This window comes from Montipora capricornis, chromosome 4 (assembly GCF_036669925.1).
Source record: "Montipora capricornis isolate CH-2021 chromosome 4, ASM3666992v2, whole genome shotgun sequence".
NCBI classification, from domain to species: Eukaryota; Metazoa; Cnidaria; class Anthozoa; order Scleractinia; family Acroporidae; genus Montipora; species Montipora capricornis.
This window is the reverse complement of record NC_090886.1, coordinates 13,099,935-13,124,934: the sequence shown is the minus strand read 5'-3', so window position 1 is coordinate 13,124,934 and position 25,000 is coordinate 13,099,935. Positions and strand designations below refer to the sequence as shown.

Genomic DNA, 25,000 nt, shown 5'->3' with positions numbered 1-25,000 from the left:
ATACACCAATACATCACTAACGCGTTTCATGTTTAACCGGAGAATTAGGGAAGCAGATGTTCGAAGGTGTAATAGCTGTTGAGTTTTATTCCTCAGTTATCGAGTTTCATAAGCATAAAACTTAAAAATGGTTTGCTTTAAAATCAGAAAAGAACCAATTCGCTGAATTCACCGTTGCTGCTGAGAAAAGTGTATGCCAGGCAAAACAAGTTGCATCTCGGTAGCCTGAAAGTTAACTGACAAAATAATTTGCCTGTGTTTAAATTAACAAATATACCAATACATCACTAACGCTTCATGTTTAACCGGAGAATTAGGGAAGCAGATGTTCGAAGGTGTAATAGCTGTTGAGTTTTATTCCTCAGTTATCGAGTTCCATAAGTATAAAACTTAAAAATGGATTGCTTTAAAATCAGAAAAGAACCAATTCACCGTTGCTGTTGAGAAAAGTGTATGCCAGGCAAAACAAGTTGCATCTCGGTAGCCTGAAAGTTAAGATATAATTTGCCTGTGTTTAAATTAATTTGAAATAAAGAGAATAAAGAAATAATTTTCCATTTTTTAATTGCATGATGCTGGCCGTTGTAAACCGTGTTTTAGAAAATATTTCAGATTGATTGACTGTGCCTCCGGACTATTTTGACACATCACTCAAAATTAATTTAAAGTAATTTGAGTTATTTGTCGTCATTAAAACTGTATGACGAAGTCGGCCCAACAAATGTGTCGAGATTAACACGTCGATCGTCTCTCTCCCTTTGTCTCTCGCTCTGCCCTTTTAGTGTGAGTCTTGTTACAACTCTCACTGAGATTTTGGTTATTTTGTTTTTACCTAAACAGCGGGGACCCACATTCCTGACCCAAGTTAAGCTCCTCATGAAAACATGTCGTTCCGTGAGGAAAACTGGCAAACAAAGAAACCCACTATCAGAGAAAGAACTACGTTTATGTTCAACAACGACCTCTTCAGCGATGTGAAGTTTGTGGTTCGCAAGAGCGATGACGAAAGTGAAAGCAAACAAGCGATTCCAGCTCACAAGTTAATGCTATCGATTGGCAGTCCTGTGTTTGAAGCCATGTTTTACGGTGACCTAGCGGAGACTAGTGACTCCATTGAAATGCCTGACTGTGAGTACGAGAGTCTGTTGGAGTTGTTTCGTTATTTGTACAGCGATGAAGTGACCTTAAGCGGAAGTAATGTTATGGGAGTGTTGTATTTAGCGAAGAAATATATGGTGCCTTCTCTGGCCGTTAAATGCACGGAATATCTGCAGGATCACTTGGATCCATCCAACGTATTTACCATCTTGGTGTCTGCACGGAAATATGACGAGGAGAAGCTAGTTAATCGATGCTGGAAGTTGATCGACAAACAAACCAACGCTGCTGTGAAATCGGAAGGATTTGGAATAATTGACAGACCTTTACTTGAAGAACTTGTTAAAAGGGATACCCTTTACATCCCGGAGGTGGAATTGTTTAAAGGTGTGGTTCAGTGGGCAGACAAGGAATTGGCAAGGCGAGATGTAGTCGCAGATGGAAGAGAGAAAAGAAACATCATCGGAGAACGGATCATAAAAGCAATTCGCTTTCCCATTATGACGCAGGATGAATTTTCCGCAGTTGTTATAAACACCAGAATTCTCTCGGACGATGAAGTTTACAATTTGATTAAACATTTCAGTGCAGTGAAAAGTTCGCCAATGGAATTTCCAGTTTCAAAACGCGGGCCTATGTTGATGCGCTGTAGTAGGTTTAATGTAGTGAAATTTAGCTGCAAAGAGAAGTCAGAATTTGAAAACATGGTGTCTTTCATTGTTGACCGTGACATTGAACTCTATGGTGTAAACTTTTTTGGCAGTAAGTCGGACGCAGTTTATTCTGTTGAGCTCAGAATATTCAAAGATGCACGGAATTCTCCCTTTGGTAAGATGATCTTCTCACTAGAAGCAGGTCCATTTTCATCGATACTCCATAAGTCCAAGCGGTGTTTTGTTTTTGATGTTCTGTTTGAGAAGCCGGTTCCTTTAACAAAAGATTACTGCTACGAAATATACTCAAAAATCCATGGCCCTCCATCTGGGTACGGCATCGGTGGTTCGAGTATCATCTTTTGTTCTGGTGTCAAGTTTACTTTCGTAAATCCTCGTTTACTTCCAACCGGGCGGGTTAATGAGTTAATTTTCTCTGAGCTTAAAGAGTAGTTGGCAAGATAATTAAAAATGTCCGTATTGTAGTCATGGCGATGACTTCTATTTTTTTTTAATGTAAACATCGATATGACATAGGTAGACTGAAGTGGGGGAGGGTACGGCTACACGTAAGCTTTTGTCCAGTACGCATTGCGTATAAGGCAAAGTTAATGAAAAATGGTAAGAAGATTTGTGAGAGGATATTGCCGAGGCCAAAGAACATATTTATTGGATTGAATGAATTGAATTAGAGCAGTTTTCAATTGAGTGTCGAAAGTAATTAGTGGATTACTTTGGTTTTGCATTACTTCACTCAGTGATTGGTTCAAAGTTCTCGCACCATTTTTTCAACCAATCAGAAGTGAAACCAAAACCAATCGTGGCTCGCGCGTGCACATTTTTCCACGCTTTGTGTCGGCTACGCGTAATTACTTCGAGTTTTGATTGGTTTACTGGATTGTCTCCGTCCTTTTTGATTGGCCAAAGTAATTACTTTGGTTTGGTTTTACGACACTCATTTGAAAACCGCTCTACCGGTAGTTACAAAGGATTTATTTCATTCCATTTATGCATCAGGCTGCTCATCATTTTACATGGGCATGAGGGTATTTATTGAACTTACTTTGTTTTAATCGCCCAAGACTATTTCATGATGATGTCACAACGACTATGTTGATATTCAGAACAAAACTTCTTATTTCCTGTTAACTGTACAAACAAGAACTAGCGTTTTTTAAAAGGGAAGCACCGGATCCTGGAGAAGGATTTAACTGGTGGTATTACCATTGAATGGCGAAGGAATAAATTATCTTTAGCCAGTACTTAAAAAGGCACTGCCTTTCTTAATCACGCTTTTACGAAACTCCATAGAGACCATAGATACTTTGCAAGAAAAGAGTAAATGCCCGCTTGATTCTGTCTTCTTGGCAAAAGGTACGGCATGGAGAGGCGTGCTTATCAATCCAGTGTAAATTTTGCTTGATAAACTTGAACAATAAAGAAGAGGTCCCTGGGTTAGGGGCGATTGATTTCCCCCATTCAGAAAGTTGGCATTGATTCTACGCCTTTGGAAAAGTCTCGGACGCGAAAAACCACTAAAACCCCTTTTACACTCACACTAGAATTGGCGCGGCACTGCAAAACATCAGCACGGTACCAATACTGTTTGGAGTGCCGAGCACGCCGCTAAAGATGTGCTCGGCCCTCCTATAATTTCTGGTAGAGTGCCTAAGATGCCTTCAGTTTGTTCTGTTTAGACTCGAAAATCTACCGTCCCGTGTACTTTACCGAGATTTTCGGAGTGTGGAGCCAGATTTTTGTGCTGAAAGTGGGAATTCGTCGCAGCCGTTGGAACTAAAGACGCAAGTAAATATACCAGAGTTTATGCAAACCTCACCTTAAGACTTGGAAAATCCCTGATGGTTTCAGGGAAACTGAGGGAAGGGGGAGGGTTGGGAAGAACCGAGCCAAATGTCACTTTAGAAGCGCCTTGCTGGCCTCGTAACCGTCGTTTCGCAATAATTGCATTCAGTCATCATCAGTGCTATGCGTTGTTTCGATAAATCGTCGGAATTCAGAACCATTTCCAAGACTGTAAATCCGACACGGTGAGCTGTATGAGATCTCTCTTATGTAAAAGAGAGGGTCAGTGTTTGCTATGGTTTTCTAATGTACCTGACTGATTTGACTTTCTTTCCTTGGCTACGCCTTTGGAAGCATGAAAGACGCGAACTGACGAATGGGGTTTAGGATCATGGTTTCCCAGACAGGAACTCTTAGAAATAGAGGGTTTCAGACTGAGACAGGTTGGTTGAGCCCGAAAGACAAGAAAGAGAACGATGACTTCAATTTTACTGTGGCCATTTTATTGGACAAACTGAATTATAACATAGCGTGCGTCCTAGAGCAATCCAAATCCTATATACCGACTATGGTGTATTTCTCTTTAGTATATACTAAAACAGTAGTTAGCGCTGAACGCCAGCGCTGATTGGCTACTCAAACTCCTGATATAATTTTTTATTATTCAACACATTGTGACAATGTCCAAATGTGGTCATAGCGCGCTCAATATTCGTCGTGCGTACTCAACGTATATTCTGCGCATGCGATATACGTAATTTTGTTTGTCGCGGAGAAAAATGGTATTTTTTCCAGCTTTTTTCCCAATAAACGTAGAAAATTGTGCTTTGTCACCAATGTGTTGACGACCGGGCTTAACACACGCACTACAATGTAAAATATATAATATACAATACCATATCAAGATAGAGAGGGTGCTGGGGAGCGCATCTTAGTTTGGAATTGTTGCTACATAGGCCTTTGAACTGAGAACTCTATTTTGCAACTTGTGACCAATCAAATATAGATCTGGCAAGAACTTTAAGACTCGCCCTCCATTATAAAATTATGGGTTCTCTAATATCATAAACAATATTGTCGTGAGATAACAAGACAGCGCAAAGCCACTGATCCCGCTTGTTCCTTGTCATTGCCAAATGCGCTTCCTTTTAGTTTAGAGCAGAAAGTACAAAGCATTATCATAATCAGCGGTGCTGTTTGTTGGTTTTGAAAACGCTCAGTTATTACTAAGGTTAGTATTACGCCTTCATCGCCTTGGCTAAAAAAATTCGTAAAATATTTGCCGATGGATCAATTTCTCTGAAACTTGGAATGGTGATTGCTAATGAATTAGAAAGAGTTATTTCGCGTTTTTGCTGATGGAGTTAAGCTATTGTTTCTTTTCTGTGATGCACGCCTTTCACGCTCGCTATGGTTTGGCACTTATTTTAGTTTAGCAAAAAATGCTGCTTGCAGTCTACTACTCGCTACAAATCACAACAATTCGCTACATGCTACGAGTTTCGCTATCGCTATTTAGGAATCTTTCTGTACAGAGCTCTTAAGCTTCTGTCTAACGTTGACACATTATGCAGTATTACAAGAAGATTTGATGTGCACAAACATCTTTTGTCAACACAGTGATAAATTGATTGATCAACCTACTTGTTTGAGTAAAGCGGAGTTACAAATGCCACTGGTCAGTTAAATTGTTTCCTTTTAGCCAGTTTAAAAACAATTTGTCATTTGCGCATTTAAGAGGTGAAACTCGCGGCTGTCGTGAACTAACTGAAAGCTTTCGGTGTTCAGAAACGTACCCTAAAACATATAAACGGACATTAAGAGAGATTTAGAATTGACCCTTTTAATGTTGTTGCCAGGTATTGGCTCGCTTTATCCAGCAGTGGTCCATGTCATTCTTATTCTGTCAATGGGTCTACACTCAACCGAATCACAACTAACTGAATACAACACCCGGTGCTTTACGTCTTGTTCGGCGTTGTGTTCCTTGGCATCGTAATCGGACTCGTAATCGGACTCGTTTCACTCATCAAACTCAGTAAATCTGGAATAGAAGTAATTAGCGAATGGCTTTAGTTTTTCATTACTTCACTCAGTGATTGGTTCAAAATTCTCGCGCCACTTTTTCAACCAATCAGAAGTGAAACCAAAACCAATCGTGGCTTGCGCGTGCACATTGTTACTTTGGTTTTGGTTTTGGTTTTACGACACTCGATTGAAACTCGCTATATATGCATTATTTTCTGGGCGTGACTGCATTGCTCACAGTCCAAACGAGAACATAACACATGATCTTCGTTCGCATTTTCATAGGGGAAGCCCCACTGGAAGAGAGAAATGGGTACTTCAGTGGCTTGTTCGATACACAGTACGTGCCAACCATACCTGCAGCTCTTGCGACGAAATGCGGCCACTCTGTTGGGCATTATACAACGCCAAGTACAACCCGGTTCAATTGTGCACACTGACCAGTGGGCAGCATATCGCCAGATACAGAGACGACTGCGTTTGAGTCACAGAACAGTTAATCACTGCCTTTTTATTATTCGACTATTACGCCATTTTACCATATTTAGCCAAGAGAACGCTTACCAAATAAAATTTAAGCAAAATAAAACATTTTTGTAGTGGAATAATAATTATTCGATGGTTTAACATCGAATAATTCCCCTGCGGGGCTCGGAAAAATACTACGCAACTCGCAAAATTTCCGCGCGTATTATATGTGAAACCATCGGATAAGATGTATGTATTTTGCCTTGTTTTCCACCCGGTCACTAGGGTACACACGTATTCTCAAGTTTGGAGTATACGTTTAATGTTAAATGAGCCTATATTCAACAGACGTCAGACCATTACTTTGATCAATAAACGTGTCTGAAAAGTCCACCAATTTTATGGGGTTGAAAAGAAATCTAATAAGACGCTTCTAATTGTTGGAACACTTGAATAGGTTTATTCTGGGGAAAAAATGATTGATTAGAAAACGTGTTATAATGGGAAGGTAAATTCGCGGTGGAATAGCATGGCGGTCTTCTATGTTGTGTACGATGAAAGTCCTTTTACTTCAAACAGCAATAATTTTCATTTTGACGTTGTTCGTTATTCAGTTTGTTTATCTGTTTTACATAATAGTAGTTAGTGTTAAATCGCGTTAACAGTTAGTGTATTACCGCGTCCGGAAATTTTGTCCGAAATTTTTGTGCGAAACAGGGAGCAATACGCATGCAGAACGTTTGCAGTATATTAAAGAAAAAAAGTGTGTTTTTTAGCTTTTGACTATTTTGCACTATTATCAGTCATTCGGATGATCACACTCACACTCGATTACTAAATACCTCTTACTAACCGAGTTCGAGGTACGTACTGCAAGTTACGGACTGAGTTTTTCCCCTCTTTGATTTATGGCCAAACTAACATGTACACAAAGCGCGCAGGCCATAAGGGGGAGAAACGAGGATCCGTTACTTACAAAACGGACCGGCAAGACGAGATTTGTAAGACTAAGAGATATCATAATTAGCTCTTATCAACCGAGCAGGAAGTCTGTATTGGAGAATCTTGACCGAGGTCGTGAGTACAGACCGAACGCAGTGAGGTCTGTACACACGACCGAGGTTTGCAACTTTTTTACCGCAAAACATTACCGGTCTAGATGGCAAAATCTAGACCGCGGTCAATATAGATTTCAGCCAATCAAATTCAATATAGATTTCAGCCAATCAAATTCGTGAATTTGGTAGTTCCCAGTTCTTGTGTGACACAGCCATATAATAATAATAATCAACTATTAAGACAAAGAGGTATAAAGTTTGAAAACCGATAAAACTCAGCTAAGCGTCGGTAGAGTATCGTCCGACCAGCGGTCGCGATAAGGATATTAGGGAATTTAAGATCTACGACGGCAGCGGTCGACGAAAACGTCACCTCAGAATATAACTTTGCTCTATCATGAGTCTTTCGCGATTATTCAGTATCTTTTACGTCCTACAATGTGGGCGAAGTATCCTAAAAATATATTGGTACGAGCGGTTTCAGAGTTAAAATGGAGAATGAAGGATTCTCTGTTGCATGCTTACGTCGTCGTCACTGAAAACCCAAGTCAAATTTGCTGATTTCACTTCGTCGTTATCATGCAGAGGCCGGCTAAGATACTTGCTAAAATCCGTGCTGCAAGTGCAGCACGATTATTTATGCTCTTTTAACCAATGATATCACTGTTTTGTGGCGATGTCGTAGTCGTAACTGCTGCCCGACACATGAGTTGGTCGCCACTCGACCGACAATCTACCCTTTCGAGCGAGTATCGACCGAGTGTCGATCGACATGTCGCCCAAGTGTTGACTGAACATGTCGATAGGGTCTCATCCACACCCGATAGACATGTCGATGAAGTGTCGATCGTTGGTATCGATGGACACTCGACCGAGGGTGCCTTTAGTACTCACGATCCAACGAAACTAAGAACTTTTCGAATGGTTTAATTTTCAGATATCTTTTTCTCCGAAATTAAAATCGTCCGAAATTTTTTGCAAGTAATGTATTTGTTGATTTTACATGAAGTAATAATGGGACACTTTCTTTGATGTAGATATTTTGCTGGTTTGGATTGAAAAATGTTGTTTATAGTCTCCATATAATAAAAAGAACATTACACGTTGGCTCGAAGATATGAATTTTATGAGATATTGTTCTTGCCACGAGAACATAAAATTCATATCTTCTCGCCACTGTGTAATATCCTCTATATATTTGTGGTATAATAAGCTCAGCTTTGCATCCTATTACCAAAAGGAACACGGAGTGATACAGGTATTTTCCAAGTTTCTTTAACTCATCTCGAGCCCTCCTATCGTTGGTTTAATTAATGTGCTTGTACCAGCTGAGCTATGCGCATAAATAAAACGTTCTGACTACACTAACACGAGACATTCAATGTGAATAGTGTATGAGGATGCGTCAGTCAGTCATCTGACAGATGTATTCTGCAAATGTATTCCGTCTTATAACATGATGTGTATCCTTGCACAATACAACCATTGTTTCTAACAATTAAAACCTGACGCAAGATATGAAAAACCACTAAAACCCCACCCTTTAGATGTGGCTAAAAGTACGTATTCCTGACTAGCACGATACCCCGAGGAAAGGATTCAAAACCAATAACGAACAACACCTACAATTATACACACAAGCTGTTATAACAAAAACTTGATAATAAGTGGACGAACACGAAGACTGAATGCCTTAATAGTCCCTATACGTCCCATGACACCCCGCCAGCCTTTCCATCGTGCCGTCAGAATCATAATTCTGACTAGTTCGTCTTTAAATAGCCAGAAATTGCATTTCTTTTCTGCCCTGTTAGTGTTCCAAAACAAAGAAATGGTGGCCATGATGGTGTACCAAATGAATCCTCAGTGAATTGAACTACATTTTTAAGCAAATACTTTCTTTTGTTTCAGTAATCCAATATGGCTGCTGGACACGTGAGTTAAAACGCTTTATTCGTTGTTCTGTGCATTCATCCATATGCAACACAGTCCGCCCCACCTCAGTTTCCTGGTGAGGTCTCTCCTACGTTCCCTGTGCATTCATCTTGGGGTCCCCCATGTGTTTCCGGTTTGTTACACCGTGCCTTACCTGTGGGTTCCCTCGCACAATGCCTTTTCGTGTCCAATACGCCTTGAATCGTGCAATTCATATCTTTTCCTCATGCAGTCCCGGAGCGTTCCGCGGGCGTTTCCTCGTGCTTTTGGTTCAGCCTTTTTCATGTTGTCAATAAAAAGTTCCTCCATTCGTCCCCGGGCGTCCTGCAATATCCGCGGCATTGTACTTTTCTGAGGACGGGAGGAAAATAAAACTGCTATATCTAGTAAGAGTTCTGACTAAAGTTGTCCCCGTTTTCTATTGTGTGCGTGTGTTGATTAAAAACAATTGAAAAAGTCAGTCAGTCAGTTATAATTGTGCACCGACCAACCAGTGGGCAGCATATCACCAGATACAAAGACGACTGCGTTTGAATTACAGAACAGTTAATCACTCCCTGCATTTCGTCGACCCGGTCACTGGGGTACACACGCAACACGAGAAAAGCAATTGGTCGACAGCAAAAGAAAAGTTCAATAAAATGAATTGTAATACGAACCCTAACTTTCTGATAGAATACCGTCATGAATTTATGTGGAGGATATGTATGGTGATACTCACCCAAATGGATGTTTTCATCGTCGTTTGCAAGATATATGCTGAACAGAATCCTCTTTGACATAAGTGTTGTCTGCAATGCGGTACAAGATATACCAGGAAGCTCAGAAAATAAAATGTTTAGAAATTTGAATGGGGTGGAGGATTCTCAAGTTTGGAATATACGTTTAATGTTAAATGGGTCTATATTCAACAGACGTTAGACCATTACTTTGATCAATAAACGTGTCTGAATTGAAAAGTTCACTTATTTTACGGGGCTGAAAAGAAAGCTAATAAGACGCTTATGATTGTTGGAGACACTTCAAAAGGTTGTTATTATGGAACGTAAATTCGCGGTGGAATAGTACTGCGGTCTTCTATGTTGTGTACGATGAAAGTCCTTTTTTTTCAAACAGCAATAATTTACATTTTGACGTTGTTCGTTATTCAGTTTGCTTATCTGTTTTATATAAGAGTAGTTAGTGTTAAATCGCGTTAACATTTATAGTGTATTATCGCGTCCGGAAATTCTATCACATTTTGTCCGACATAAGGAGAAATACGCATGCAGAACGTTGGCAGTATATTAAAGAAAAAAAAAAGGTGTGCTCTTTTAGCTTCTCGTGACTATTTTGCACTATTTATTTATCAGTCATTGGGGTGATCGGTTCATCACACTCGACTTCTAGATACCTCTTACTCACCGAGTTCGAGGTACGTACTGCAAGTAACGGACTGAGTTTTTCCCCTCTTTGATTTATGGCCAAACTAACACAAAGCGCGCAGGCCATAATGGGGAAAAACGAGGATCCGTAACTTAAAAAACGGACCGGCAAGACGAGATTTGTAAGACTAAGAGATATCATAATTAGCTCTTATCAACCGAGCAGGAGGTCTGTATTGGAGAATCTTGACCGAGGTCGTGAGTACAGACCGAACGCAGTGAGGTCTGTACACACGACCGAGGTCAAGATTCTTCCATATATACAGACTGACTAAGCTTGGTTAAGAAGATGTTTATTATATGGCAAACAAGAACAATTTAATTCGTTTAATGCAACTGGTTTGTACTAGGGTAACTGACATTTTGCTTGCAAACGGGGATGTGTGGCGATGAGCTGAACTTAATTCTGCCAAAGTTTTCTCTTCCTCCTTACCTTTTTTTCCTATCACGCTTTTTGGCACTTGCATGAATAAATATTGGTCGACAAAAATTTTAGTTTGCAACTTTTTTACCGCAAAACATTACCGGTCTAGTTGGCAAAATCTAGACCGTGGTCAATATAGATTTCAGCCAATCAAATTCGTGAATTTGGTAGTTCCCAGTTCTTGTGCGACAGAGCCATATAATAATAATAATCAACTATTAAAAATGGTATAAAGTTTGAAAACCAATAAAACTCAGCTAAGCGTCGGTAGAGTATTGTCCGAGGGTCGACAGTCTATCGGCCGACCAGCGGTCGCGATAAGGATATTAGGGAATTTAAGATCTACGAAGGCAACGGTCGACGAAAACGTCACCTCAGAATATAACTTTGCTCGATCGTTAAGTCTTTCGCGATTATTCATTATCGTTTACGTCCTACAATGTGGGCGAAGCAACCTAAAAATATGGACCGACATGTCGGTCGCCATGTCGGCCGACACTATCTATAGTAAAATTGATCCAAAATATATTGGTACGAGCGGTTTCAGAGTTAAAATGGAGAATGAAGGATTCTCTGTTGCATGCTTACGTCGTCGTCAAAACCCAAGTCAAATTTGCTGATCATGTTTCACTTCGTCGTTATCATGCAGAGGCCGGCTAAGATACTTGCTAAAATCCGTGCTGCAAGTGCAGCACGATTATTTATGCACTTTTAATCAATGATATCACTGTTTTGTGGCGATGTCGTAGTCGTAACTGCTTCCCGACACATGAGTTGGTCGCCATTCCACCGACTATCGACCCTTTTCGGGCGAGTATCGACCGAGTGTCGATCGACATGTCCCCCAAGTGTCGACTGAACATCACCCGATAGACATGTCGATTAAGTGTCGATCGTTGGTATCGATGGACACTCGACCGCGGTTGCCTTTAGTACACATGATCCAACGAAACTAAGAACTTTGAAGTTCGGACGTTAAAATTTCGAATGGTTTAATTTTCAGATATCTTTTTCTCCGAAATTAAAATCGTCCGAAATTTTTTGCAAGTAATGTATTTGTTGATTTTACATGAAGTAATAATGGGACACTTTCTTTGATGTAGATATTTTGCTGGTTTGGATTGAAAAATGTTGTTTATACACCAAACGGTAAATCGGTAACCAACTGAAAATCTAGAATCGGTAATCGGTAACCAGATTCCAATTGGTACATGTTTGACTCCAAACGCGAAAGATAAGTTCCTCGCTTTGGCAGTCATGTTGTTCACGTCACAATGGGAAGGCAAACGTCAACCCCTCCAGCGGAATACACTGGTCAGAGGAATTACCACAAAAACAAAAACAAAATGTTTACGACCCATCGACTGACCTAGCAAGTGAGTGAATTTTGCCCTACAAGCAATTGCAAAAAGGTTGAGACACTGAATGGAAAATCCTCCTCTTCTTCCTAAAACCCCTCTTCTCACGGTTCATAAGAAAAGGGTGAACGCCCCTCCCTCCCCCTCTCCTTTTTCAATGTTGATACCCTTTAATCTGAGTGCCAAGTGGAAATGGAAACAACTTTGCTTGGGGGGGAAGGGGGGTTGGAGATGCGCTGACTTGAATGACACGCATTGTACGGTTATCAACAGTGAGTGTCTCAACTCTTTCTGCAAACTGCTTGTAGCTAACTAAAGTACTACAACTCCCTCTCGCTAGACTATCACTCGTTAAAAATGATAATTCCAAACTTGGGCAACGGAGATACTACCACAGCTCTAAGTGAACAGTACTTTTTCCAAGATGCCATAACCCGGGGGAAGAGGTTCCATACATAAAGAAGGATTTATCGATTTATCTTGAGCATTTTAAACATTCAATTTTCATCCAAACTTTTTGCCAGCTCTTTTTTGTCTGCGCCAATATATCGCCACAAGCTAAACTATTCATTTCAAGACTAAAGTTGTGATTCAGTCCAATTCATTAACCAGCACAAACTTAAAAGCTAGTTACTGTTGGTTCTCAATCTTGCCTTTTTGCTGTTATTGTTGTTACTTATCACAGAACCGTGTTTGGAATTCCAACCAAGTTAAAGTGTATGGTCTAGTAAAACTTGTTTCCACTTTAGTTTGATTTTTATTTGTATTTATTATATGGAGGAGAGTGTTTTACTGGGAACTAAACCACTCGTAGATTCCATACGCCACTTCATCCGGGACCCGAGTGGCATATTTTCCGTATGTCACCTTTGTGAGTGTCGTATCGTTCAATGACGTCACGATTCCCGTCTTTTGCTTTTGTTGAATTGGTTTTTTCTATTTTTTCTAGTCTCCATGTAATAAAAAGAACATTACACGTTGGCTCGAAGATATGAATTTTATATTATCGTGGCAAGAACAATATCTCACTCGTTCGCTTCGCTCACTCGTGAGATATTGTTCTTGCCACGAGAACATAAAATTCATATCTTCTCGCCACTGTGTAATATCCTCTATATATTTGTGGTATAATAAGCTCAGCTTTGCATCCTATTACCAAAAGGAACACGGAGTGATACAGGTATTTTCCAAGTTTCTTTAACTCATCTCGAGCCCTCCTATCGTTGGTTTAATTAATGTGCTTGTACCAGCTGAGCTATGCGCATAAATAAAACGTTCTGACTACACTAACACGAGACATTCAATGTGAATAGTGTATGAGGATGCGTCAGTCAGTCATCTGACAGATGTATTCTGCAAATGTATTCCGTCTTATAACATGATGTGTATCCTTGCACAATACAACCATTGTTTCTAACAATTAAAACCTGACGCAAGATATGAAAAACCACTAAAACCCCACCCTTTAGATGTGGCTAAAAGTACGTATTCCTCATCTAATGCACTACCACGATACCCCGAGGAAAGGATTCAAAACCAATAACGAACAACACCTACAATTATACACACAAGCTGTTATAACAAAAACTTGATAATAAGTGGACGAACACGAAGACTGAATGCCTTAATAGTCCCTATACGTCCCATGACACCCCGCCAGCCTTTCCATCGTGCCGTCAGAATCATAATTCTGACTAGTTCGTCTTTAAATAGCCAGAAATTGCATTTCTTTTCTGCCCTGTTAGTGTTCCAAAACAAAGAAATGGTGGCCATGATGGTGTACCAAATGAATCCTCAGTGAATTGAACTACATTTTTAAGCAAATACTTTCTTTTGTTTCAGTAATCCAATATGGCTGCTGGACACGTGAGTTAAAACGCTTTATTCGTTGTTCTGTGCATTCATCCATATGCAACACAGTCCGCCCCACCTCAGTTTCCTGGTGAGGTCTCTCCTACGTTCCCTGTGCATTCATCTTGGGGTCCCCCCAAGAGAAAATGAGGGGACAGAGACGGAGGCTCAGGGCGTTGGCCGGGATATGTCATGTCCACGAAAGTTATTTTTAGACGAGCGGAAGTCTTTGTTCTAGCGGAAGTCTGTCTTCCGAGACGTCCGCATGCAGTCTTGCCTCGCTCTTAGGTTCTTAGTGAAAAGAGAAAATGACGGCGCACGTGGAAGGCTGATGAATATTTATTTTCTTTCAAGCATCGGACCGAGGTAGGCCAGCATGCGGACGTCTCGGAAGACTTCCGCTCGTCTAAAAATAACTTTCGTGGACATGACATATCCCAAGGGCTGGACCAGGAGCCTCCCTCTCTGTCCCCTCATTTTCTCTTGGTCCCCCATGTGTTTCCGGTTTGTTACACCGTGCCTTACCTGTGAGTTCCCTCGCACAATGCCTTTTCGTGTCCAATACGCCTTGAATCGTGCAATTCATATCTTTTCCTCATGCAGTCCCGGAGCGTTCCGTGGGCGTTTCCTCGTGCTTTTGGTTCAGCTTTTTTCATGTTGTCAATAAAAAGTTCCTTCATTCGTCCCGGGCGTCCCTGCAATATCCGCGGCATTGTACTTTTCTGAAGACGGGAGGAAAATAAAACTACTATATCTAGTAAGAGTTCTGACAAAAGTTGTCCCCGCTTTCTATTGTGTGCGTGTGTTGATTAAAAAAATTGAAAAAATTATTGTGTAAATTAAAACTGCTATTTCCTTATTTTTTATAAACTATATCAGTTATAATGTTGCTATAACTTAGGCAATTTATCATGAATATATATCCGAACAGTTGAGTACCTTATTACATGAAATTTTACACTTTAATTTAGCAATTTTTTCTAAAAATCACTAAGTTAAAATGCACCAAAATTAAATGTCGCTTAATTAAAATCGTCGCTAAAGTTAAGTACAATATGAAGCAGCAAGGATGGTGTAGTGTTGAGAGCACTCGCCTCCAACCAATGTGGTCCGGGTTCGATTCCCGGTCCCGGTGTCATATGTGGGTTGAGTTTGTTGGTTCTCTACTTGCTCCGAGAGGTTTTTCTCCGGGTACTCCGGTTTTCCCCTCCCCTCAAAAACCAACACTGTCAAATTCCAATTCAATCCGGAATGCACGGACACATGTTCAACGAGCTCCTGAGCGCTCTTAAAGGTGTTCCGTGGGTAAACAAATTTCATTTCATTTTTAAAGGCCAAATTTAACACGATATTCTTCACATGATATCTCACGAATCATTTACAGCAGAGCAGTTTACCATATCTCGTTTGAAAGAACACAAAAAGTACTTTCTGAAAAAATATATATAGTTTACCTTCATGGAAACAACTTTTTTTTAACAAAAATTTTAATCAGTAGAACTTAGGGAAAAAAGGTTAAAAATTATAGAAACAAAAACAAATTATGTCAAATTACTCCGCTGTTGGAATTTGATTCTGAAACAAACCATTTGTCCTCCCTGGCTGACGTCACAGACCAAGCTCGACTCAATCCCCTTAAAAACGCGGCGGTTAACCAAAGTGGCGCGTATTTTCCGAATTTTGAAAATTCCCAGAAAATCTACATCTACATCTACATGTTCCAACACTCGGCAAAGTCCCTTTTAAATTTTTGACTCAGTTGTGGCTGTTTCTTCTTAGCTGGCCTCACACACCACAAGCCTTTTAATAGACATCACCGACAAGCCGGCCACTTCTGCTGGAGAGAACATTTATATTTAACAGGACAGCCACAACACCGGGGACTTTATCCCCTACTCTTCTCGAATAGTGCTTGGGTTCTTTAACGTCCCACAGGGAACTTATGAAGATATTTGTGAGACGGGACCTACGGTTTACAGTCATTATCCGAGAGGACTTGAAAGTCTAACCATTTGCAGATGAAATTACAAAGGCAGCACTTTCTCCTCAGTTATTCTAAGATCCTGAATATTGATCCGGCCGTGGTTCGAACCCGCGATCTCCTGCGTGACAGCTCGAAGCTCAACCAACTGAGCCACCGGTGCGGCGGTGGATAAAGTCCGCGGTGTTGTGGCTGTCCTGTTCTCTCCAGCGGAAGTGGCCGGCTTGTCGGTGATGTCTCTAAAAAGGCTTGTGGTGTATGAAGCCACCTAAGCAGAAGCAGCCACAAGTCAAAAAGGGACTTTGCCGAGTGCTGGATCATGTAGATGTAGAGGTAGAAGGGAGGATTGAACCAGATTATCTGCCTTCTGTTTGCGTGATTGGGATGACGAGAGGGAGAAAGTGTCCCTGGTCTGGGGTAATAGAGATGGGAGGGAGAAGGTGTCGCTGGTCGAGGGAAAATCATACGACTTTGAATTTTTTCACCAATGTGATCAACAACAGAAGAATTTTCCAGACGGCTAAGAAAAGATTTAGGAATCAGAGGCACTTAAGCAATTCCGAATTTAATTGGCCCCCATTTTAGCGCGCTTGTAGAGGGAAATCTTTCGATGTTAAATATGTCCACCAGAAGATAATCTCTGCAGTTGATGTTAGGTACGTTGTTTGATTAATGTCAAATTGTTCATCACAATATGGGCTATACGTTAGGCCTTTCCACAATTATTACGTAAAATAATGATAATAATTTAAAAATCCAAGTATGATCGTCTAAATATCTTCCCAGAAATTCTTACAAAATTACTACATATCACAAAACATCTTCCTAATATCTCGAAAACCCCTCTAAATAATTTTTTTTTTAATGAACCGATTTTGAAACACCAAGGCAAAAATCTCCTTGTCGTTCTAAAGGGAGTAGAGGAAGAAGATTCAGGGACTTCAATGTTACCTGCTTTAGGGCTTTTAGTGATATGAAATCATTATCGATCATTAGAATACATTTTTCAAGTAGGAAATCGCTGAACTTGGGTTGCTTCTGGTAGAGAACTGAGTATTGTTTTCCAGAAAATAGAGGGAAAGCACGAACTATTTGCGTGACATTGCATATTTAATTAAAAAGTATTTTAATCTTGAGCGAATATTTCTGACGGTTTATCCGTTAATGCATTTGAACTTGAAAATGGTGTCACCATGTCACGTCGTTCTTTCCTATCGCCAATTTTCACTTGTTTATGTTTTACGAAATACGGATCAGCTAAAGAAAGCTGTGAATATATATTTCTAAATGTTATTAAATTCTCGAAATATCTTAATATTTTCTGAATATCTTGGAAACTTCTAAATATGCCAAAAATATTAGAATAGTTGTGCAGAGGCTTAGAGTATTTCCCGGAAACGTCATTTTTTCTGAGAACTACAATTTCACTTCCGAGCCACGATTGCCCGTGCGGACTTCGTACGCAACTGCAACCCGGAAGTCATACTTCAGTTCCCAGAAAAGGTCTTTCTGGGAAATAGATTTCCGGGAAGACATTCTTCCCACTCAGAATCAAAGGAAAACTGTGAAGAAGTCATGGATACATTGCTTACAATATTGGACTTCTGTTGCGATCAGTTGCTATACGTTTGAATGGGTTTTGAAGATATTAAATTCCTTTTTAAAAATGGGTAGCTAAATTAATGTTTAAGTCTTGGCTAGAGTTAAAACTACTTGAAAGTATTCTGAGCTTCTACGTTGGTCTTGGGTGAAGAGTCTTGTGATTTTTTTTAAGGTTTCTTTTTTTCAATCCGACCGATCGACCCGATATCAGGAAACGCATTCGACGCTAAAAGAAGAAAAAAAAGGGGGAATGGCCTTAGAGAAAAAAAAAACTTGAACTCCCAAAACAGTGCAACGATATTTCTCAACTATGTTTGACCTTGAAATAAACACAGTACTTGTGATTTTCAGTATCTTGCTTTAAGGGGTGGCGAATGGCAAACTATCCGAGATTTACCGAGACGCCCCGAGATTCTAGTTAAAAAACTCCTTGGTAAAAAAGTTTCGAGACTCAAAAAAAAAAAAAAAACGAACCATGCAAAAAGGAGACTTTGAGACTTAACAAAAGCGCTTTCGAGATTTCGAGATCCTGGCAAAATTTTCCGAGACCCACGTTTTTCGAGGTACCATTCGCCACCATCACTTTATTGGATAACATTGAACAACGTGTACAAATTCATCATGAAAAACAGTTCTGAACAGATAGACATCATCAATAGCAACCTTTCGCACGAGTGAGTCTAACTGTTTTACCGTCTACACATTCTGGTTTCAAGATAATTACGGTAGTCAAATGATAAAATATTCACTCGCAAAAATCTCACCATCCGGCCAGCTGGAAAAACCCCCTGTGAGCTTGGCGGATTGACAAGCAAATGTCTCAAGAAGTCGAAGACTCTTGGCATTCATTTTCTACACACACAGCACAGTTACATCTTTAGTCTCCCAAACAGCTACACTGCTAAGCAATGACTCGGTAACACATGGTGACTGCAACGAGTATCAATCCCGTCGGAACGAAGAAATGTCGAAGAATGTTTGAACGTATTGCTGCATTACTTCGGAAAGTCGAAACTACGGAATATCGATATTGGTCGTTGTCATATCGATTTGTATTCAATTGAGTAAGTAACAAATTGGTATATTTTGAAAAAATCGATGTTGGTCGTGACATCTCAGTGAGTGACAAATTTCCATATTCTGACCCCTAACAATAGCCGTTTATACGCTTCGCGTATCCGCGACTTAAAATGAAAGTTGATTGACGTCCATGTGTGCCTGGCCAATCATAGTGCGGAAGTGAAACTTTTGAGATTGGTAGGACGATACAAAAATAATTAATGATGTATGCGGGTCCAAACTGTGACAAACAGCTGCTGAGTGACCTACAAAGGTAGGAGGTACGTTCCATCTCGAAAAACATAATGTATTCCTTACCGGAAAGAAATCATTTTCAACTTCTGGATAAGAACGTACTTCCAGTGCATTTTAATAACGCGAAGTTGTGTGACAACTTTAACACTTATTCTTAGCAGCAATATCAATTCAGCAGCTAAATGGACGCATAAACGAGTCGATAATTCCTAGAAGAGATTTCAGTTTCTTTTTCCGGGAAAACGTTCCACTCACAGAGAACAATGGCATTGGCTGACGTGCTAGGGTTTCCTTGACACCCAGAGGTAAAGGCATTTTTTGATTGGTTGATTCAGGAGCATCATGCAGGGTATTGACCGAGAAACTGGTTTCGTTATTTTCTTGCCCTGCTACAATAATCAGGTATTTTTTGGCCCTATTTCTTTCTTTCCTTGAGCTAACTGCGTTCAAAAAAATGTCTGATTACAGAGCAAGGAAGCACCGATCGTCAGATGAACACGAACGGGGAAACTGGAAGCGACCTCGTTCAGATGAATACGAACGACGACATGAAGAAAGGACACCATTTGATCTGATGCCCCCAGACAAGAAATGCGACACATTTAAGGTGGCCTTCGACTACTACACTCCTCGAGCGCATTTTATCATTTTGCCTCGCGATAAGTCTAAACCTGGAACTGACTACAACTCGTTGAAGCCAGAGGCAAGACTGAAGGTGGTGAACGCAGCAATGGCTATGGTGTCTCACTATGGTCTTCAAAACTCCGCTATTCTGTCTCTCCATTTTGGCTCCTGGATAACTACAAAGAACATGTTCCACGCTCATGTTTGTTCTAACGTAAAGAAATATCTCAGTGTTTACGAGAGTAAAAAAGGAGAAATTCCCAATTGGCCATCGCGAGAGTACGTGACTAAACAATGGAAAGCGAGCAAAGATCCTAGAAATTACGCGACAAATGTTCAACAATATCCTCTACGAACGTATTTTAAGGAAGAAGTTGAAGCTGTTACAGAGTACCGTCGATCAAAGCCAACTTCAGCAGAAGCGACACTTAGCCCGTCTTCACCGTTCACCGCTATTCTCTATCATCCGTCAGAACCAAGGGTTGGCTTTGCTGTCGAGAAATCCGCGAAACCAAAAAGCGCCGAGTCTTTCCTTGAAGCCCAAGAAACCATAGTCAAGTTTGCAAGCCAAAACAAGCTCACGGACATGAACGTGAAAGGAGATGACAATGGATGCCACGTGTGTTTGGTTCTCGACGAAAATTCGCATGGTTAGTTCAAATCTTGTTTAATACTAAGATTTTAAAAAGTTTATTTTAGTCTAGTTTTTAATTTCAGTTTCAAATGCTGCATATTTACGTTTAACTTAGAAACTGAAGCAAGACTGGTTCAATCGAGTGAGGAATTTCTTTTTTTCGGTTTTTTCTTCATAGGAGAGAGCGACTTTCCACGAGTTCACTGTCCACTCTAATTGTTTTCGGCCGTAGTATTCACGCCATTAACGTTAAAGATAGGTAAAAGAATCATGTTCAATAATCAAAAGGTAATTAGAATAAGGATAAATTTTAAGCTACTTTTTAAGTGACCACTGTAGCAATCGCCATGGCCTTCCCTAGCTCTCGGTGGTTAACATACAACATACCAGCTTATCTCTTCCAAAAACAATCACAGTAAGAGTTTTTGTGTTCAGAAAAGTAAAGAAATTTTTCGGCGTTACCTTGACTAACCGGCATCATGAACACGATTGTTGGATTCGTTTAAGTTAAGTTAAGTTTAAGTTTAACTTAAGTTTTAAGTTTTTCCGTTAGTCACTCAACTCATGACGACTGCATGGATCGGCTTTCAACAAACTTTTGGCTCAAAAATACGCAGCTTGAACAACGCGAATTCAAATCCACTACAACGTAGCTTTACAAAACTGGCTTTTGGGATATTCTCGACTTGAGCTTAAGTAACACTTCACAGACTTATAACGTTTGGTTTAATTTAGGACTCAAATCTCCTGAGATATTGGCCATCAATGGTTGAATCACCCTAACTCAGACTAACACACTCTTGCAGCCAACTTTTCATTGAGCAACCGAATCACTGCCGAATCCCTGCATAATTATTGTGTGCTAGAATAAGTATATTTTTAAGCCCTAACTTTCTGTTCTGTCGTTATGGATTCATTAGTATTGTGGAGGGCTGCAACCGCCACAACCACTAAGACGAAACGGTCTGAACAAATCATTGTGTGGTTTTCTTCATTTCTCTTAATTCAATATTGCAGGCTTCGTTCTGGAAGACTCTCAGGTCCTGGTTGGATATATTCAAATCACTGGACTGAAGTTCTACAGGGATCTCTGCCCACATGACAAGCGAGATGACTGGTTCAAGAAATTTAGCAGTATGGAGGATTACAAAGTGTACACCTGAATTTTCCATCTTAGGTTTTCAGAAGTTCACTCATTACGAATCCGGTTCTTACTTTTTTGTTCGTTTAGTCTAAAAAGCAGTTGTATTTAGGTGAGTTCAGTTTGCGTTTAAACATTCGATGGCGTTTTTATAGGATTTCACTGACTGCATCCACAAACAATCGAAAACAAACAGAGGGACCTTGCCGAATAACTTAGAAATCAGTTACTATAGTCACAGACCATTACTGAAGAAAACATGACTCTGTGAAGATATATTAAAATGAAGACTCCTAGTGTAGACATGCAAACTGTAAAGTGTACTTATAGTAAAGTATACACACGAGCTTAGTTTCTCTGATTATGTGATGGAATTATTGATAATAAAGGTGTGCATGAAAACTTCATAATTTAGACATTACTCCAATTTTGGATGGAGTTTTCTTGGTTGAATACCAGCGACCCATTTCCTGAGGTAGAGATGAGAAATGGAGTGGTGGAAGGGAATGCAGAGCAATGTAAAGGTGATGGAGTGGTAGTTATGTGCATGAAATTCCCTTAATATTTTCGCAGGAATACAGTATTATATACTCCGGTGTAGGTAAGATATTTTGCTAGTGGTGTGCTCCGACGTTTTGTGTGGTAGATCATGAATTTAATATCTTGGTAATGTACTCATATTTCACATGAAATAGCTGTAATTAGAATTCTAACGTCACCACCTGATGCAACAAAAATCAAAGAGGATGTTTTCAAAATTACACTCTTGAAATTCCCTACCATACTCCTCTAAGGATGTTCCTATGAATGAGAATCTCCGAGACGTATCTCCCCGCGACTCAGCCATGAACAATCCATAATAACGCGAAGGAGCATAAACTTGAGAGACATTCTAATGTGTGGTTGTAGTAATGCTGTGCTCTATAACAGCATAATTCTTTTTCAGTTCCTCTATAAAAGCAACAACTGTCAGGTTTGTATCACCGCAAATACCTCGAACATAACACACAAGTACATTTTGCTTAGGATTATATGTATATTAAGGGTTTGTTTTTTTCTGCTGCTGTTGCGGTAGGTGCTTCCATCCACAAGGAAATCCTTTGAAAGCGATTCAGTGTGCTAGCTTACCCTCTGATGTTGCCTTAAAAAGCCCTATTAATAAATTATGCGTCATGGGTGAAAAGGAAAAGCTGTTTGATAATGAATGATTCGTGTCATGGTATAAAACTCGTATCAAAGAAACTGAAGTATTAGTATATTGGGTAATGGAATCAAATCTATGAGTCTTCATTTTCACCTTGAGATCACTGAGATTAGAGGCAAAACATGGCGAAATGCATTTTCCTGCGTTTGACTGTAGCAGGAAAATAAGTTGGTCTGCAATGTTTGTTTAGAGTATGCGCGCTGATACAGCTCAGTTCAGACAGGGATGCTGATTGTAAAGCAAGGACATGCAGTGCCCAATTAGGGTCAAATCTATAAATAACTCGGGTAATTCCTAGAAATGAGATTTTTCTGGGAAAAGATTGTATACTCAAGGGGAAGGGAAACGTGGTTGACGTCTACGCGTTGCCTTGACTCCTAAGCGCAAGGACGTTATGTGATTGGTTGCTTTAGAAGGATCAATCACGGAAGGGGCCGTGATACTGGATTTGAAGACCTTGTGAATTGTTTCGAAATAAAACCATCAAGTCTTTTAATTTTGCCCTGTTTTTCTCATCCTTTGCCTTATCTATGCAAACATGTTCGCATCAGGGGGAAATCAACATGGCCAACTAAACGCAAGTGGGGACCAATTTGATCTCTTGCCTTCAAATGAGAAATGCGACACATTTAAGGTGGTTTTCGACTATTACTCTCCTCGACCTCATTTTATCATTGTGCCCCGCGATAGAAAATCTATAACTCGTTATAACTCCTTAGCTCCGGGAGCAAAGCTTAAGATAGTGAAGGCAGCAATGACGATGGTTTCTCACTATAAACTGCAAAAGTCTGCCACTTTGTCTCTCCATTTTGGTAAATGGGGAAGTGACAAGGACAAGTTCCATGTTCATCTTTGTGTAGACGTGGAACAGTACCTCAGTATCTATGATACGAGAAAGCATGAAATTCCCAACTGGCCCTCGACAAGGTCAGTTACAAAAGAATGGAGAGCTTGCAGGAATGCCACGCACAGCAGTTACGTGATGAATGTTCGGCAGTATCCTTTCAAGACATATTTCAAGCAGGAGGTTGAAGCCGTCAGAAAGTACCGTCGAACAGCGGCAAGGACAAGTACGCTTGGTCCGTCGGCGATCCCGTCTCCACCGCTCACTGCTATACTCTACCATCCATCAGAACCAAGAGTTGGCTTTGCTGTCAAGAATTGTGTAACAGCCAGAAGCGCCGAGGCTCGCCTTCGAGCCCAAGAAGCCATAATCGGGTTTGCGAATCAGTACAACCTCACAAATATCCAAGCAGTAAGTGAGGATGACGGATGCCATGTCTGTTTAGTTCTCGACGAAAAGGCACACGGTTAGTTCAGTTCTATACATGTTAGAGTATCATTTTAATCCAGTTCGAAAGATAAGGTCTTTACGTCCCGCATAGAAGTTATGAGCAAGCAAATTGACAGAATTCCTTTTGAGTAAGGCATTTATGTCTTGTATGGGGAAGGCGGTTTGCCCTTCGAATTGTAACAATATTTAGCTGTTTTCAGCGGTTATTATTACCAACAAAATAGGTAGAAGTATTATGTGCTATAGACATGGCAACCCATTGATGCGAGAAATTTTGGTTTTGTAGCTATGACGTCATCGACCGTCCGTCCACCCCTCCATGTATGCCAATGTGACCAGTATCACGCCAGTTTATAGCATACAACTTTGATATTGGACATCCATGTTATGGTCAATTGACACCTGTCAAATCAAGGTATCCGGTAACCATATTGCGGGCTCTAGTTTAGAGCTTATTGAAGTGAGCTTTTTTTAAGTTGAGCGCTGACAAGGTACTGGTTTTCGATTGGCTCGCTGGCTCAACCCAGGTTAACTCACCTAAACATAAACGAGGCTTCATTTTTTGCGCCCTTTCTGTGGCTCGACGGGACTAAACGGCCATAAAACGTCAACTATAGTTCTTACACAGTTAATGCTTTTCGTGTCTAGGTGGAAAACGGTTTGGAAGATGTTTTCTTTCTGCATTTTGCGCTGGTTTCAATCCAGTTTGACATATCATGATAGCTGTGGTCCACACTTAAACTTAAAGCTTTGTTTATTTTTAATTTGTTTAGAGGTGCTTTTTTCTCTGTATGGCAATTTTTGGCATATCTTTAGAAGTTCTGATAAGGTTACATGATGCTTAGAGGACCTATGTCTAGAACAAAAACAAAACGAGAGCGAAAGAGAACGACAACGACAAAACAGAACTAAACTCTTCGTTATTTTTACGGATGCGTATTATTAAAAAGTGGTTTAATCGGTTTTCCCTTTGTTCAGGAATGAAACTCAAATCTTTATTTTCAGCTGGAATTAAATATCAATTATCTGTACTCTTTTGGACATAAATAAATAGTTTATTTGTTTGCTAGTTTTGTTCTAAAATGCGAGCGAACAAGTGCTTTCAA

General features: G+C 40.2%; 4 protein-coding genes across 5 annotated transcripts in view; 3 read left to right on the top strand and 1 right to left on the bottom strand.

Annotated features, from left to right (window-relative positions):
* Positions 1-782: 782 nt before the first annotated feature.
* Positions 783-3,208, top strand: LOC138044480 (BTB/POZ domain-containing protein 6-like). The gene has a single exon (XM_068890983.1). It carries the CDS (start codon positions 885-887, stop codon positions 2,202-2,204), a length of 1,320 nt encoding a protein of 439 aa, XP_068747084.1. The 5' UTR covers positions 783-884; the 3' UTR covers positions 2,205-3,208.
* An 831-nt stretch (positions 3,209-4,039) lies between these two features.
* Positions 4,040-18,951, bottom strand: LOC138045567 (uncharacterized). The gene is made up of 5 exons (XM_068892112.1): positions 18,448-18,951; positions 14,626-14,822; positions 9,765-9,834; positions 9,198-9,394; positions 4,040-5,598 (listed from the first exon to the last, which is right to left on the bottom strand). The coding sequence occupies exons 1-5, from the start codon at positions 18,526-18,528 to the stop codon at positions 5,577-5,579; spliced, it is 567 nt and encodes a 188-aa protein (XP_068748213.1). The 5' UTR covers positions 18,529-18,951; the 3' UTR covers positions 4,040-5,576.
* Positions 18,952-21,803, top strand: LOC138045565 (uncharacterized). Of its 2 annotated transcripts, none has more exons than XM_068892109.1 (3): positions 18,952-19,016; positions 19,466-20,271; positions 21,273-21,803. In XM_068892109.1, exons 1-3 carry the CDS (start codon positions 18,964-18,966, stop codon positions 21,416-21,418), a joined length of 1,005 nt encoding a protein of 334 aa, XP_068748210.1. In that variant the 5' UTR covers positions 18,952-18,963; the 3' UTR covers positions 21,419-21,803. The 2 variants fall into 2 exon arrangements, with proteins under 2 accessions (XP_068748210.1, XP_068748211.1); XM_068892110.1 differs by lacking the exon at positions 18,952-19,016 and adding an exon at positions 19,091-19,302.
* Positions 21,804-23,071: 1,268 nt separating this feature from the next.
* LOC138045566 (uncharacterized) overlaps positions 23,072-25,000 on the top strand; it is a 5,127-nt gene continuing 3,198 nt past the window's right edge. Inside the window, exon 1 of the mRNA XM_068892111.1 lies at positions 23,072-23,910. Within this exon, the coding sequence (XP_068748212.1) occupies positions 23,139-23,910 (772 nt within the window). The 5' untranslated portion in view covers positions 23,072-23,138. The remainder of the gene's footprint in view (positions 23,911-25,000) is intronic.

Bases quoted from the DNA above. Each gene is read 5' to 3' on its own strand.
- LOC138044480 (XM_068890983.1), top strand. From the start codon at position 885: ATGTCGTTCCGTGAGGAAAACTGGCAAACAAAGAAACCCACTATCAGA.
- LOC138045567 (XM_068892112.1), bottom strand. From the start codon at position 18,528: ATGCCAAGAGTCTTCGACTTCTTGAGACATTTGCTTGTCAATCCGCCA. The intron at 9,835-14,625 runs GTAAGGCACGGT...ACCGCATTGCAG, and splicing joins TTGTGCGAGGGAACTCACAG to ACAACACTTATGTCAAAGAG. The intron at 9,395-9,764 runs GTGAGTATCACC...TCCCGTCCTCAG, and splicing joins CGATGAAAACATCCATTTGG to AAAAGTACAATGCCGCGGAT.
- LOC138045565 (XM_068892109.1), top strand. From the start codon at position 18,964: ATGATGTATGCGGGTCCAAACTGTGACAAACAGCTGCTGAGTGACCTA. The intron at 19,017-19,465 runs GTAGGAGGTACG...GTCTGATTACAG, and splicing joins CTGCTGAGTGACCTACAAAG to AGCAAGGAAGCACCGATCGT. The intron at 20,272-21,272 runs GTTAGTTCAAAT...TCAATATTGCAG, and splicing joins TCTCGACGAAAATTCGCATG to GCTTCGTTCTGGAAGACTCT.